General features: G+C 38.7%; 1 protein-coding gene across 9 annotated transcripts in view; it reads left to right on the forward strand.

Moving 5' to 3' along the window:
* Window positions 1–1,601: 1,601 nt before the first annotated feature.
* The window catches only part of HEPH (hephaestin), a 103,507-nt gene continuing 88,683 nt past the window's right edge, over window positions 1,602–16,425 (forward strand). For 7 of the 9 annotated variants that reach the window (XM_065900600.1, XM_065900601.1, XM_065900598.1 and 4 more), the window contains exons 1-3: window positions 9,904–10,070; window positions 11,910–12,154; window positions 13,136–13,348. In XM_065900600.1, the coding sequence (XP_065756672.1) occupies window positions 9,904–10,070; window positions 11,910–12,154; window positions 13,136–13,348 (625 nt within the window). Of the gene's footprint in view, window positions 1,750–9,890; window positions 10,071–11,909; window positions 12,155–13,135; window positions 13,349–16,425 lie in introns of those variants that run through there. The other 2 variants (XM_065900594.1, XM_065900596.1) reach the window with 2 other exon arrangements.

Raw genomic sequence — 16,425 nt, forward strand, 5'->3', positions numbered from 1 at the left:
AGGGCCATGCCCTTGTGATTGTCCATACACAGATAACATGGAAATATTGACTGAGTAAATGAAAAAATGAAGGGATGGGTTAGTGACAGAATTTAAGACTTGAAGAATGCTTAAGCACATTCTGGTCTTGTGCTACTCAAACATGCTTTTAGTGTTAATGAAGGTCCTTACTTGTGCTCCAGGGTTAATCACATTGTCTGCATGGGCAGGCATACAAATGAGTAGGTCCCTGGGTATCCTCATCCCTGCCCATTTCCTTTCTCCCTCCTAACTTGCCTGTAGTGCTCCACAGGAAAGATGAAACTTCCATAGATAGTGGAGGTTTACTATAAGATTCTCTTTGGGGAAATAGTTTTGCCACCAAAAATAATTTTGAAAAATGACAAGTCAAGACTATCTTCTCCGTTTTACAGGTGATGGAACTGAGTCCCATAAAGGCAAAGTGACTTATCCTAGATCACTGTGTTTTCTTTTGTAGCATAATTAAAACTTAAAACTAGGATTCTTGAAACACTCTTCCTTTTCTCCCTGAATTAATACAACTTATTTTCTAAGAATCAGGACAGAAGAATTTAGATTTCTTTATTAAACATTTTAAAATGATAACTCATTTTTGAGCATTTACTATGTACCAGTCACTCTGTTAAATAGTTCACATGTAAACTTTTATTTCAGTCCTTATAACAGCCCTATAAAATAGGTACTATTATCCCTATTTTACAGATGTAAAACTGAAGTTTAGAAGAATTAGATGACTTTTCCAAGGTCACAGAATCAGGAAGTGTCAGAATTGGGATTTCAATCTAGGATGTCTGATTCTAGTTTCCACACTCTTAATAATGTTGTCTTATTGTAAATGTCTATATTACAGTGGTTTTCAAACTACAACTCATGGGTCAAATCTGGTCTGCTGCTTGTTTTTATAAATTAGCTTTTATTGGAATATAAATATACCCTGCATGCTACAATGGCTTATTTTAATAATTATGACAGACAGAGACTGTATGTTCTGCACATAAGATATTTACTGGCCTTTGACTGAAACAGTTTACCATCCTAGTCTATAGGTATCAACTTAAACCATTTTTAGGTGATCCTTGAGGAAAGGCACTAGAAATATGCCCAGGATTTGCAGAAGTAGGTACTCTGTGCCCTTTCAGTGAATTGCTGAATGAATAATACAGGCTCAGAAACCTAGCCTAGCTGGCCTCCTGCAGTCTTCACTGTGTTGACTCAAGTGTGTCCATAAGACCTGTTTATTGTTGTCTTTTGTGAGTCAGAACACAGGCCTTATCCCTACCCCTCCCTGTCATAAATGCCTTTAAGTCTGGACTTGGATCCCAGCTTAATGGGTTTGGTCTCCACATTCCCACTCTAGCTTCAAGGTCTACATCTGTGCTAAGTTGGGGGAGAGACAGATCGTCCCAGGGGCTGCTGTGGCCTGATCCAGCTTCCCTTGATCACTGATAACTTCTGAAGGAGCTGAAGAAATGTGCTTCCTGCCTTCTCCCTATTGGTGCTTCTACTTGGGTTAGCCTGGGGTGCAGTCTGTGGAGGCAGCTCCTAAATGTCTAGGCACCTTTAAGCACCTTCATTGGTTTATGACCCAGACTTTGCCCCACTGACTCAGTCTTTGAAACTCCTCCTCCCTGGACCCTGCTACAGACACTTTAAATCCAGGAGAGAAAAATGTGTTGAGACTGCCTGGGGAACAACATCTGCTCCTAGCCAAGATTACCCCATCACAAAGTAAGGATACTAAGTGGTGGAACTGCCATCATACCTTTCTCCTTCCTATACCTGGTTCTGGTGGGTAGATGCAGTCCTTTCTAAAGAGGCATGGAGTTCTCTACCTTTTCTCCACGAATTACTCTGCACCCATTCTTTTCTTACACTTTGCATCTTTAAAACCTCTTTTTATTCTACTCTTAATATCAAGAATGTGCCTTCTAGATATCCTAGATATGTAAATTTATAGAGCTGAGAGGGTCCTTACCTAGTTTAAGGTCCTCATTGTACAAATGGAAAGACAGGCCCAAAGAAGAGAAGGGCCTGAGCCAATGCCACATATCTGATTACTGCAAGAGCAAGCGGGGGTTGGAACCTAGGTCACTTGACTCAGACCAGTGATTTTTCATTACTGTCTCTTTCTAACAGGGACAAAGATGGACTCTAGTTTTAAACAAATCCAGACTCCAGCTTCACCCAGAAATTTTGGGCCCCGTTTTGCTATTTTTATTAGTTCCTTTTTTATTAAATTTAATATTTCCAATTCTTCTGGGTCTTCTTAGTTTTTAGGATGTTGACCTATGTTAATCCAGGCTATCTTGTAGCTACATCCGGTCTCCTCGATGGAAAATGTGAGTAATACAGCCCTGGGGTTTCACCCTAGCAGCTGATAAAAACGGCAGAGGCAGAGTTAATGGACATTTTAAAAAATCTAGCAGTGACTGGTGGACTGCAGGCACTCAATAACTGTGAAGTCACTTCCTTCCTTGCAAAAGGGCTCTCTGTGATTCCCCCCGAAGTAGCACAGTGTGGTCGTGTGGTGGCTAAGAGTCTAGACAGACCCAGTAAAATTCACCCCCTCCACCCCCCCACTCCCCATCCCCCACCCCACCCCACCCCGCCTTTTACTTCTTAATTGTTTGACTTTGAACTGTTACTTTCTCTCTCGGAGCCTGCTTTTCTTCCACTGTAAAATAAGGAGAATTAGCATATTCATTTCACAGAATAATTGTGAAACTTAAATGAGAGAATGCATGAAAAGTGGTTAACATAGGGACTGGCATGTAGAAAGCTCTTTGTTTTATTACCAGTTTTATTTTTCTCTATTACCAAGCAACCATGGCCTCAGAATATTAGGAGGGCTGATAACTGTACTTCACAACAAGGGAAAATGTTGATGGGGATGGGGGCTCTTTTCACATCTTGTAACCCTTGCAGAGGTCCCTATTCCTTAAATGAGGCTGTTGGAATCCTTCTGTGAGCTTTGACTGGCTACAGTGACAGTGCATTTCCTTCCCCCTCTCAGCAAATACCAACTAGCAAGCTGAGATAAGAGAAGTGCAGCCCACCCTCTTGTAATTCCTCTGGAGATCCTAACCGGGATTTGGAAAACACCGGATATGGTCAAAGAACCGTCCCGGGTTTTGTACCAAACCAGGCCCAGAACAAGACATTCCAGCAGTTTAGTTTCTGGAAAAGAGGTCACCTAGAACTGCCCCAGCCTCCATTCACCACTCCCCAGTAATACCAGCCAAATTGGAGCCCCGGACTTTATTTATGAGAAAGGCTCTGTAACCCAGGATACAGACTGAGCAGGGCTGGCAGACTCATGCTGGGGTCTGCAGCTTAGCATCACTAGGCCACTGACATGAATATGGAAGTGTTTTCTGCAGCAAAGGTAAGATTTTTCCCCCTCTCTTTCCAAACCCTACCTTGCCTCCCTTTCTTTGAAGAAAACCTCTATTCAGCTTGGTTTAGGGGAATCCTGGGCCACTAGAAGAGAAAGTCAGTGGTTGAGAAGTTGGAGGAAGCATGGCTTGGTGTGCAGGAAAGTTAAAGTGGACAATACGCTCTCTTTGTTCCTCTCACCAAAATGGCCAGGACCACACTGGCTCAGCTGTTTCAGAGACGATCCTGTTGTAGAGAGTAGTTAATTTTCCTGTTGAAATAGTGTGCTCATTTTCTGTCTCACAGTTTGTGGAGTTTATTGAAGTAATGGATCTGAGGACTACATAAATGGGAAGCTCAAGCACTTAAAAATGATCATTTAGTTTCATACTTTGAGATCCAGATTGTCACAAAGTAAGGCAGTAAATTATAGCTGAACTAAGCTATCAGCTTAAAACCTGAATTATTTCTCACATTTAGTGCCTAAGTAGAAGAAATATTTTAGAAAATATGGGTTCAAATTCTGGCTTTGCCAGTAACTGGCTGCTTGACTTTGAGCAAGCCCCTTCATCTCTCTGGTCTCAGTTTTCTATATGTCACATCAGGGATTGAAAAAATATAGTTTCTAAAGGTCTTTATGGATGTATGTATCTAAAATACATTCAGTTTTTTACTGAGCATCTACTGTATTCTAAGCCCTTTGCTAGGGGCTCATATATCCATTATTTTGTTTGAGCCTCAAAACAATCTTGTGAAATAAATATTACCCCCAATTGGATGAGAAAACTGAGGCTCAAATAGGTGAAAGTGACTTGTTGAAAGGTCACATAGCTATTACAGGCAAGAAAGAGAATTTGAATCCAGCTTTTCTAGTTTCAAATCAGTATACTTTCTATTATACCACAACTGGGGTGTGAGGAAATAAAGAAACCTCCTTAATAAAAATACAAATATGTAGTGAAATCATATTGTCCCAGGAACAGTATGGTGATAATATACTGGACATGATTGCCAGGCTAGAGGATCTTAGGTTCTAGTACTAGCTCTCAGGATTTCAGGTGAGTCTCTTCCTCTGTGGGCCTCCATTTTCCCATCTCTGACATACTAAGATACAGTGATAATGATTAAAAAATAATATAAATTGTACTTGTACTACTCTTTTGAGGCTTTAAACACTCTCCCCATTTTCCCTTCCAGTAAAGTCCCATACCCTCTGAAGGTGAGAAAATCCCCTATTTTGAGTCACAAGGTAAATAAAAAACCACACAGCATTAGGAAAGTGGAGGACCAAAAGGTCAATCTTGATGGAGGGTTCTATTAGTAAGACTTCTGAAATTGGAGATGAAACCTCAAGGATAGCTCAGCATTTCTGTGTCCAGCTGAGTGATACTTTGTCTAGGATGAGAGTGTCCAGACCAGTCTATTCAAACTCAGAGTGAAGAGCATTGTCTCATTAAAGGATCAACTTGCAAATTCTAGGGAAAACAGTGATGCAAACTATCATGGATGATGGAGACCAGGCCCAGGTAACATTGGGATGCCAGGAAAGGAAGTTTTGACTAGTCTCAGTGTACACTGACTAAATTATGTCTAATTAGAAGTATCCCAGAAATCCCTTCTCTCTCTCTCTCTCTCTTTTTCTCTCTCCTCCTTTGAGCACCTCTTCCTTTTGCCCTCTTTTTTCACTTTCCTCCAGGATTCTTGCTCACTTTATTTCATTTCTCCTTTTACCTTTCCCTTTTATTTTTCCTCCTCAGTCTGGCCTTTCTATAAGACATTATCCTGTGGGCTCAGCTGAAAAAAAATAGCCCTGTCCAAGTGAAAAGTTTATATAGGGCTTTCAAATCCTTCATCTCATTTTATTTTCATAGCAAACTAATAGGGAGTCTGAAGCAGAGATTATCTCCATTTAAGAGATGAGGAAATCAGGGCTCAAGAAACTAGGTGACTTTTTCCATGTCATACAACCTAATAAATGATGAATTCATAACTAGAATCTATTTTCCTAGAGTCTAAAGACTTTCAATTTTACCATGAAATATCCAATTGATTCTAAAAGAATGTTATGGGCTTTCCCTTTCTTCTGTTTTATAATGATAAACCAAGTTTAAAAAAACAACAATAAAAGTAGCAACAACAAATGCAGCTTTGGGAATAAAAAGGGAAGTTAGTGACTAGAAGAAATGAAAACTTATACTTATCAGATACCTACTAAGTCCTTGGTGCTATTTCTTTCAAACACAGCTGAAAACAGCACTCAAACCTAAGTTTATCTGACTCAAAAGTTCTGGTTCTTTTCATATATCATTTTCCTTCTAAAGAAATTAATCTCAGCCATATACATGTGCCTATATGCTTACAATGTGCTATTGTATATAGGAACTTATGAGTGTGTGTGTGTGTTATGGCTATCCATAAAATGTTAAAGCTTTGTGAATCTGGCAATTTTCATTTCTAAAGCTATTTCCTTGTCTGTAATAATCATAGCTATGAATACTTTTTGATCTCTTCTGCACTTGAGTACTTATTTGTGTTCTATTCATTTACAGATCTTAATTCATTTAATCCTCACAACTACTCTGAGATGTAGCAAATAATATAAATTCTATTTCAAAGATCAAGACACTATGGCTTGAGAAGTGAAGCAGTTTATCAAGTCACAGAGCTAGGAAAAGCGAAGCCAGGATTTGTTTAGGCAATCTGATTCCAAAGCCTGTGTCCTCAATGCAAAATGGGGAAGAAAATCCTTATCTCACAAGAATGTGAGAATTAAATAATATGGAAGATATGAAAAACATACTGTACAGTGGAAAGTGCTAGGCAAATGCTAAGTTGCATTTTTTCCAGGTTCTATTATCTAGTCCTTTTGGTCATTAGTCACCCTTTGAATGATTTTTCATTTATTGCTGAAGTTCTATACCAGTCTTTTCTGGGAATATTTCAAAGTTAACCATGCGCTTCTTCAATTGTGGAACTCTTACCTGGGACAGTTTTCTCTCTACATTAGTTTAAGGCACAACAGCCTTGCTGACACCTCTTTGATAAGGAAGTTTGAAGGAGGTGCATGTTGCATTCAGATTCTCATTGAATCAAGGACACTCCCTCCTTGCTGAGGACATGCTATTTGTGTATCCATATGTGGTGCTATATGTTGGTGCATGTGAATGCACCTGTATTTCATCAGTGAATGTGAGAGCTAGAAAGACTCTTTGAGAGCTCTTTATATAAAACATTTTTGTAGTTCTGTGTTTTTGCATTTCATTATATTCCGGAAGATCCATGACCCCCCAAAAGTAAGTGATAGTCCAGCTCTATTATATTATAGATGAGAAAACTGGGGCTCTCTAAGGTTACTCTTTGAACCAGTGGCGAACTTGACTAAAGTCAACTGGTGGGAAAATGGATGTCTATGTTGTTTTATGTCACTTTAGCAGTAGCTGTTTATGGTACACCTACAGGGCCCCCATCACCGTATCTGCCAGTAGATACACAAAGACCTCTAATATGTGACATCCACGCTCAAGGAGTTTATAGTCCAATCTGGTAAATAAAGACAGTTCATGAGGCAGCTTATGAGACAAAGAAAATAATAATACAAAGTTTGACTCATGTATTTGGGTGTTATAGAGAGTAAATAGTTCTTCAGAGAACAATGATATGGAGAGGCTAGAGTGGGCCTTCTGGAGCAGTTAGGATTTAAGTTAGCCCTTAGAGTTGAAATATAGAACGTAAGATGTGTGGGAGACAGTAAGGATAAATTAACAAACTGTCACCAGAATGGAGAAGGAAGAGGAAGAAAACCAACATTTACTGTCTGTTATGTTCTAAGCACTAATTGTACTAGGGACTTTACATGTAATTTTCTAATTTACTTCTCCAAGGCTTATATTATTAGATATATTTTATAGATAAGAAAACAGGTCCAGAGTGGCTAAATATCATCCAAGGCTACACAATTGGTCAGTAGGAAAGCCAGGTTTTAGGAAGAGGAATCCAAGAACAGGTCCTCCCACATATCAAGGGCTTTCTTCCAAATGTCATATGAAGACTGGGGATTACACACTTGGGCCACTACTTTATGTGGAGGGGTCTGAGAATATGTAGGGAAATCTATAGCTCTGTTTATCGATCAGGGTAAATATCTGGGGATTTCCTATCCACGTGTGAGTCTGTGCATATTTTTGATTTTCTATTTTTGATTAATTGTCCCTAATATCATGTGCTTAGGTTGAGGATTTAGTGAAATAATTTATATATAAAAAAGTGAGCATAATGTTTAGTGTGTAGTAATTTCTGCATGAATGATAGTTACCATCATTATTATCATCATCATGAATTATATTGATTAGATGTATCTCTGCCCATATGAATATATGTGTCTGTTTCTGGAAGTGATCACAACTACATATGATTGCATGTTTCAGAGTGTATGGGGTTTTCTCAGATATAACTATAGCTATAGGCATATACAAGCATATCTTGGAGATATTGTGGGTTTGGTTCCAAACTACAGCAATAAAGTTAATATCATAATAAATCTTCACACAATTATTTGGTTTCCTAGTGCATGTAAAAGTTATCTTTATATTATAATGTAGCCTATTAAGTGTGTAATAGTATTGCATCTTTAAAAATGTACATACCTGAATTTAAAAATATTTTACTGCTAAAACATGCTAAACATCATCTGACAATACAGAATTGCCACAAACCTTCAATTTGTAAAAAACACAATGTCTGTGAAGTGAAATAAAGTGAAGCACAATAAAGCAAGATATGTCTGTACATGTTTTCTGTGTGTGCAAGTATATTTTGTGAAAAGTAGTATAGTATGGTAATTACGAACATGTATACCTGAAACTAACATACTATAGTAAGTCACCTATACTTCAATTAAAAAAAAAAGCATAGACACTGGACCCATACTTCCCTGAGCTCACAACCCAACTCTACTAATTGTTAACTAGGTAAACTTGGACAAATTATCTTATACTGCTGTTCTGCGGTTTCTCCTTCTATAATATGGGGATAATAATGGCATCTGCTTCATTGTGTTGCTGTGAGGATTGAATGATTTAATCTGTAAAGCACTTAGAACAATGTCTGACATGTCATGCACACACTATAAATATTTATTTTTATTATTTTTTAATTGAAGCATAGTTGATTTACAATGTTGTGTTTGTTTCTGGTGTACAGTAAAGAGATTCAGTTATATATATATATATATATATATATATATATATATATATACTTTTTCAGATTCTTTTCCATTGTAGGTTATTATTATTTTGAAAGTGACTAAGGTTCTATGTGACACTGTGGTTCTAGTGTGGATGAAAGTGTCTGCATCTCTGCTTTTAGATAAGACTGCATGTGTCTATGTATATGCATGCAAGTGTATGTATATTTGTGTTTATGTTATGTCGCCTGTATTTCTGGGATTGACTGTGGCTGTGTATAGTATGACTGAGTGCTTCATATCAGCCCCCAAAAGTCTAACTGCCTGGCTGATGTATCAGAATGAAAGGTTAGAAGCTTAGTTCTAACTCTGACTCAAGATTGGACACATTAAATGGATTTGTGCATGGCAGAGAACCAGCAGAGAACATTTCTTCTGATAAATGTGCTAAGTTCACAGCTCAGTGTATTTTCACAAACTGAAAGTACCCATGTAACCAGTAAGTAAATCAAGAAACAGAACATTTCCTAGAAGCCTTCCTCCTCTGCCTTACTAGTCACTGATCCTTACCTTAAAACATTATCCTGGCTTCTAACAGCATAGATTAGTTTTGCCTGATTTTGTACTTTATATAAATGAAATCATACAATATGTACCCTTTGTGTCTCGTTTCTTTCTGCACCATTGTATTTGTGAGAGGCATCCATATTTTCATGTATAGTGTTAGTTTGCTCATTACCATTGCTATATAGAATTCCATTATATGAATAAAATATCATCTACCCATCCATTATAGTGTTCATGGACATATTGACTGTTTCCAGTTTGGGTCTATGAACATTCTAATAAATGTATTTTGGTGAATTCTCATTTGTTTTTAAACACAGTTCATAGAGGATGGAAAGTGACAATGGTGAAAACAGAGACACAGGGAGAATTAGTGACCTGATTTGGGTACCGAGTGAGTCAGTGGCTCATTCGGGCTACTGATGCCTGTTCCCTAATTTTTGGGCCAGAGTATATTCTTCTTTCTACATTGCTGAAGAAAATGGATCCAGATTTCTCTTCTGAAGAAAGTGATACACAATTGTCAGTACAAGTGATTTTTAACTTTGCCCTCCAAATTCCAATGTGTAGAGATCCTTGAACACTTGTTGAAAGGAAACAGGTAAGGCAGAGATTCTAGGCTAATCGGTTTTTGTTTTCTCAGTCACTCAGTCTGGCTCTTGCCTCTTTACTTTTCGAGACACATGCAAAGTCCCTTTGTTCTCTTTCTTCTATACCGACAGCTATTCATTTGCCTGTTTCCCAGAGTAATGTGGGCGATGGAGCCAGGCCATCTTCTATGGGCTCTGCTGTTCGTGCAACCCTTGTGGCCCCGACTGACTGATGGGGCCACTAGAGTCTACTATCTGGGCATCCAGGACGTGCAGTGGAACTATGCTCCTAAGGGAAGGAATGTCATCACGAACCAGCCTCTGGACAGTGACACGTAGGTTTAATCTCTTGTGGAATTAAAGATGGAGTTAGGGAGGGGCACTCTTGAGGTCAATAGGTAGCTCTTGAAGACCTTTCCCCAGGGTGTGGCTGCACTCAGCTCCTGATCTCTCTGGACCATAAGCCCAGTGATACATTTCCTGAGAAGACAACTAGTTGACTCAGGAGCCAGTATCCCATATGGAGTTCGCTTTTCCACAGTGAGATGCCTAAGTATTTTTAGGGTCCTAAAGGTCATTCCATATTGCCTTGATTCTAAGGTGATATCCACAATGCTCTTTTAATAATAGGTATTTAGCTTTTAAGCAAGAAAAAACATGATATATATACAGTGTTTGTAAGATGTGTGTAGTATATGTATGCTGCCATAGTTCAGTGGAACTATACTGATTTAAAATATGTAAAAATGAGAAAAAATAAGATCAGCCTTACAATCAAGGAAATAACAGCAACAGCTATCACTTATGTAACACTTTGTGACAGGTACTGTACTAGAAATTTATATACTTTGTCCCACCTAATTCTTACAGAAATTTTAGGAGGTGAGTATGAATATTCTCATCTTATAGATGAAAAAACTGAGGCTCAGGGAGATCAAATGACTTGCTCAAGTCCAAAAGCTAGTAAACAGACAGCTAGGATTTGAACCTTGGTAATGTGGATGCAAAGCTGGTACTCTTCTCACCATTCTGCCTCTCACAGATCCTACAGGATTAGCCTTTCTTTTTTTTTTTTTTTTTTTTTGCGGTACGCGGGCCTCTCACTGTTGTGGCCTCTCCCGTTGCGGAGCACAGGCTCCGGATGCGCAGGCTCAGCGGCTATGGCTCACGGGCCCAGCCACTCCACAGCATGTGGGATCTTCCCGGACTGGGGCACGAACCCGTATCCCCTGCATTGGCAGGCGGACTCTCAACCACTGAGCCACCAGGGAAGCCCAGGATTAAACTTTCTTGATCTTAGAGCTTTGCAGGTGTTCCACAAATACCCACTGAAAAAAATAGAATTTATGTATTAAAAAATCTTTTATGATCATGAATTGATTTGTCTCTCCAAAGCCTCAAAGTTTTCCAAAGTTGACTGTAACATCTCAGAGCTCTCTAGGAAGAATTAGAGTAAGAAAAACAGCTCTCTTTTTTAACAAACCATTTTTCTACTCATCTAGTTTTGGAGTCACAGAGTCTGTATTAAAAGTATCTTTGAGGGATAACTTTGTTATCCCCTTCTCCAATACCTTGAAGTAATAGTTAATATTTATTAAGATTTTACTATTTTCCAGGCACTTTTCTAAATTCTTTATGTATTTTAATTATTTTAGTCACCAGTAATAAGTGATACCATGGTTATCTCCATTTTACAGATGGAGAAATTATGCATAGAGAAGTTAAGTAACCTGCTCAAAGTCCTACAGATTTGGAAATGGCAATATTGGCATTTAATTGAAACTCTCTGGCTCCAGAGTTTGTGAACTTAACCACTATGTTATAAGACTTCCCATATACAGAAGGGCAACACTAAGTTAGGCCACCTGGATAAGGAGTTGATCACTTAAAAAGAGTCTGTCCATAGTTGGTTGCCTCCACATTATTATATATTAGGATTTACTGAGTGAAATTGTCTATTTTGTAGGTTAAAATTGCTCAAATATCAGCAAATTCATATGGCTTAACTTAATACTTCTCATTGTCTAACAATTAGATTCTAACGTAAAGATTTCATGTTTTGATCAGTACAATCCCATTTCCTCTTGTTTTGCCCTAAACAAAGATGGGCACATTTTGATCAGCCACCTCTGGAATAAGGCAAAATTGTGGCTTTCTCTTTCCTTCCTTCCCAGAGTAGCTTCCAACTTCCTGAAGTCTGACAAGAACCGAATAGGGAGCAGCTACAAGAAGACCATCTACAAGGAATACAGGGATGGTTCATACATGGATGAAATGGTTCAGCCAGCCTGGCTGGGCTTCCTGGGGCCAGTGTTGAAGGCTGAGGTGGGAGATATTATTCTTATCCACCTGAAGAATTTTGCCACTCGTCCCTACACAATCCACCCCCATGGTGTTTTCTATGAGAAAGACTCAGAAGGTAAATCAGCCCATCCTTTTTCCCCTACCTGAAACAAATATCGCTTTTCCTTTACTGCCATCTGAGGGAGAGGAGCTGGGAATGAAGATAGTGTTCCTTTTTGATCTGAAGTGTCAAGGACTCTCCTCAGAGAAAATATGGCTGGGTACTGTTATCAGTTCTGCTATTCACACACTGTGTCACTTTGGACAAGTCACTGTCCCTCTCTGAACCTCAAATTCTTCATTAAGAATGTAGAGATTCAATTTACCTTTTATCACAAAGAATTACTTGAATGGCATTTCCGTAAAATATTTGACTGTGTTTTGAAAAGAGAGGAGTGTTCTGTGAATGTAAGGGAGCATTATTCTTGTGCCACAGTCTTCCAAAAGGCCCATTGTTTTTCTTAAGAGGGAGATCGGTTTACTCATCTGTATCTCCTACTATCCCAGGCCCAATGGCCTATAGTACTGACACAACGGTGAGTGAGGGGAATAGAGAGCAAACTCAGAAGGTCTTGACTTGACCATTAACTCCCTGTGGACAAGTTATTTTTCCTCTGTTTTCTCTTTCATAACATGGGAATAGGTCAATTGATCACTAAGTTGCCTTTAAATGGAAATTCTGTGATTGTCTGCTTTCTGTTTTTCAAAGTGAGTGCTTGAAGGAAGGGAATATTTTCTTCTCTCTTGCCTCCATGTTATCGGCTTTGCACTAGAGCCTTACTAGGTTAGGCTGTGTAGCACTTTCTATGGTCATAGCTCCTTCCCCAAGGGCTGCTAGCATTCTACCCACTGTTGATTTGAGGTCTAGGTTTCTTGGCTAGATATTACCTGAATCTGTGCCTTCCTTAGGTTGTGAGGAACACTGTGCTGAACTTTAGAACTCTACCTTCCACAAGACTGGAACTAGGTATTCCATACGTCCCTCTCCTGGCTTCTACATCTGCCAGGCTCCTTCTCACTCACCCTGGGACTAAACATATGCAATTCCATTTTCTAGGATCCTTATATCCAGATGGTTCCTCTGGCTGGCTGAAAGCTGATGACTCTGTTCCCCCGGGAGGCAGCCACATCTACAATTGGACCATTCCAGAAGGCCATGCACCCACTGATGCTGACCCAGCGTGCCTCACCTGGATCTATCATTCTCATGTAGATGCTCCACGAGATATTGCTACTGGCCTCATTGGACCCCTTATAACCTGTAAAAGAGGTATAAGCCCCAAATGTGAGCTGTGAGATACAGTTTGGGATATCTAGGGGAAGCAGTGATATTGTTGACTCACCCACATATTAAGCAGCAGGCTGGGGAGTGTTAATTTAGCACCCTAGTTTATTAACAGGAATAAATCCTGCCAAACTCCCTTTTTCACTGTTTTTTCTATTTCACTACGTTTTTTCTAAAAACAAACAAAAAACAGAAACAAAATACTTAAAAACACTTTGCTACTTTCTTTTTTTCTTATTTTACTTAAAAAACTCGAATTAGTAATGATGGATGTCAAGTTACATAAGACTAAGGTATGTGTTAATAGCCTGTTGGATAGGATTGAAAGTGTAGTCATCAAAATTTGGGGAGGATTGTGGGTTTCGTTTGAAATATGGTATGTTTAAGGTGTAGTTAGGCCTGAAGACCTGTGTGTTACAGGAGTGTGTTTAGATCAAGGCCCTGAGTTGAGAACATAGGCAGGGATGGTGGGAAGGAATTATTCTAGATCCTATGTACCTCATCTTCAAGTCACAGGCTCAACTGAATTGGTGGTTTCATGTGGAGAATTTAGAAATACATATTAGCAGCAGAAGGCTCTACCTACTTTTCTGTTGCTGATAGACTCTTAAGGCCCCTCTCTTTCTATGCTTTACTTATCAGTACCCCTTACAGCTAACTTTTGCTAAATAAAGGGTTTTTTTTTAACATCTCTATTCTAGTATAACTGCTTTACAGTGGTGTGTTAGTTTCTGCTTCATAACAAAGTGAATCAGTTATACATATATATATGTTCCCATATCTCTTCCCTCTTGCAACTCCCTCCCTCCCATCCTCCCTATCCTACCCCTCTAGGTTGTCACAAACGACTGAGCTGATCTCCCTGAGCTATGTGGCAGCTTCCCACGAGCTATCTATTTTACGTCTGGTTGTGTATATATGTCCATGCCATTCTCTTACTTTGTCACAGCTTACCCTTCCCCTTCGCCATATCCTCAAGTCCATTCTCTAGTAAGTCTGGGTCTTTATTCCCAACTTACACCTAGGTTCTTCATGACTTGTTTTTTTCTTAGATTCCATATATATGTGTTAGCATATGATATTTGTTTTTCTCTTTCTGACTGACTTCACTCTGTATGAGACACTCCAGATCCATCCACCTCACTACAAATAACTCAATTTCGTTTCTTTTTATGGCAGAGTAATATTCCATTGTATATATGTGACACATCTTCTTTATCCATTCATCTGTTGATGAGCACTTAGATTGTTTCCATCTCTGGGCTGCTGCAAATAGAGCTGCAATGAACATTTTGGTACAGGACTCTTTTTGAATTTTGGTTTTCTCAGGGTATATGCCCAGTAGTGGGATTGCTGGGTCATATGGTAGTGCTATTTGTAGTTTTCAAAGGAACCTCCATACTGTTCTCCATAGTGGCTGAACCAATTCACATTCCCATCAGCAGTGCAAGAGTGTTCCCTTTTCTCCACACCCTCTCCAGCATTTATTGCTTCTAGATTTTTTGATGACAGCCATTATGACCGGTGTGAGACGATATCTCATGGTAGTTTTGATTTGCATTTCTCTAATGATTAATGATGTTGAGCATTCTTTCATGTGTTTGTTGGCAATCTGTATATCTTCTTTGAAGAAATGTCTATTTAGGTCTTCTGCCCATTTTTGTATTGAGTTTTTTTTGTTGTTGTTATTGAGCTGCATGAGCTGCTTGTAAATTGTGGAGATTAATCCTTTGTCAGTTGCTTCATTAGCAAATATTTTCTCCCATTCTGAGGGTTGTATTTTGGTCTTGTTTATGGTTTCCTTTGCTGTGCAAAAGTTTTGAAGTTGCATTAGGTCACATTTGTTTATTTTTATTTTTATTTCCATTTCTCTAGGAGGTGGGTCAAAAAGGGTCAAAAAGGAGGTGGGTCATAGAGTGTTCTGCCTATGTTTTCCTCTAAGAGTTTGATAGTTTCTGGCCTTACATTTAGGTCTTGAATCCAGTTTGAGTTAATTTTTGTGTATGGTGTTAGGGAGCGTTCTAATTTCATACTTTTACATGTACCTGTCCAGTTTTCCCAGCACCACTTATTGAAGAGGCTGTCTTTTATCCACTGTATATTCTTGCCTCGTTTATCAAAGATAAGGTGACCATATGTGCGTGGGTTTATATCTGGGTTTTCTAACCTGTTCCATTGATCTATCTTTCTGTTTATGTGACAATACCATACTGTCTTGATAACTATAGCTTTGTAGTATAGTCTGAAGTCAGGGAGCCTGATTCCAGCATTTTTCATTCTCAAGATTGCTTTGGCTATACGGGGTCTTTTCTGTTTCCATACAAGTTGTGAAATTTTTTGTTCTAGTTCTGTGAAAAATGCCAGTGGTAGTTTGATACAGATTGCATTGAATCTGTAGATTGCTTTGGGTAGTAGAGTCATTTTCACAATGTCGATTCTTCCAATCCAAGAACATGGTATATCTCTCCATATCTTTGTATCATCTTTAATTTCTTTCAGCAGTGTCTTATAATTTTCTGCATAAAGGTCTTTTGTCTCCTTCCGTAGGTTTATTCCTAGATATTTTATTCTATTTGTTGCAGTGGCAAATAGGAGTGTTTTCTTAATTTCACTTTCAGATATATCATCATTAGTGTATAGGAATGCAAGAGATTTCTGTGCATTAATTTTGTATCCTGCTACCTTACCAAATTCATTGATTAGATCTAGTAGTTTTCTGGTAGCATCTTTAGGATTCTCTATGTATAGTATCATGTCACCTGCAAACAGTGACAGCTTTACTTCTTCTTTTCTGATTTGGATTCCTTGTATTTCTTTTTCTTCTCTGATTATTGTGGCTAAAACTTCCAAAACTATGTTGAATAAGAGTGGTGAGAGTGGCAACCTTGTCTTGTTCCTGATCTTAGTGGAAATGCTTTCAGTTTTTCTCCATTGAGGATGATGTTGGCTGACGGCTTGTCATATATGGACTTTATTATGTTGAGGAAAGTTCTCTCTGTTCCTACTTTTACAGGGTTTTAATCATAAATTGGTGTTGAATTTTGTCAAAAGATTTCTCTGCA

Source organism: Phocoena phocoena, chromosome X (genome assembly GCF_963924675.1).
Source record: "Phocoena phocoena chromosome X, mPhoPho1.1, whole genome shotgun sequence".
In the NCBI taxonomy this organism is placed as follows: domain Eukaryota; kingdom Metazoa; phylum Chordata; class Mammalia; order Artiodactyla; family Phocoenidae; genus Phocoena; species Phocoena phocoena.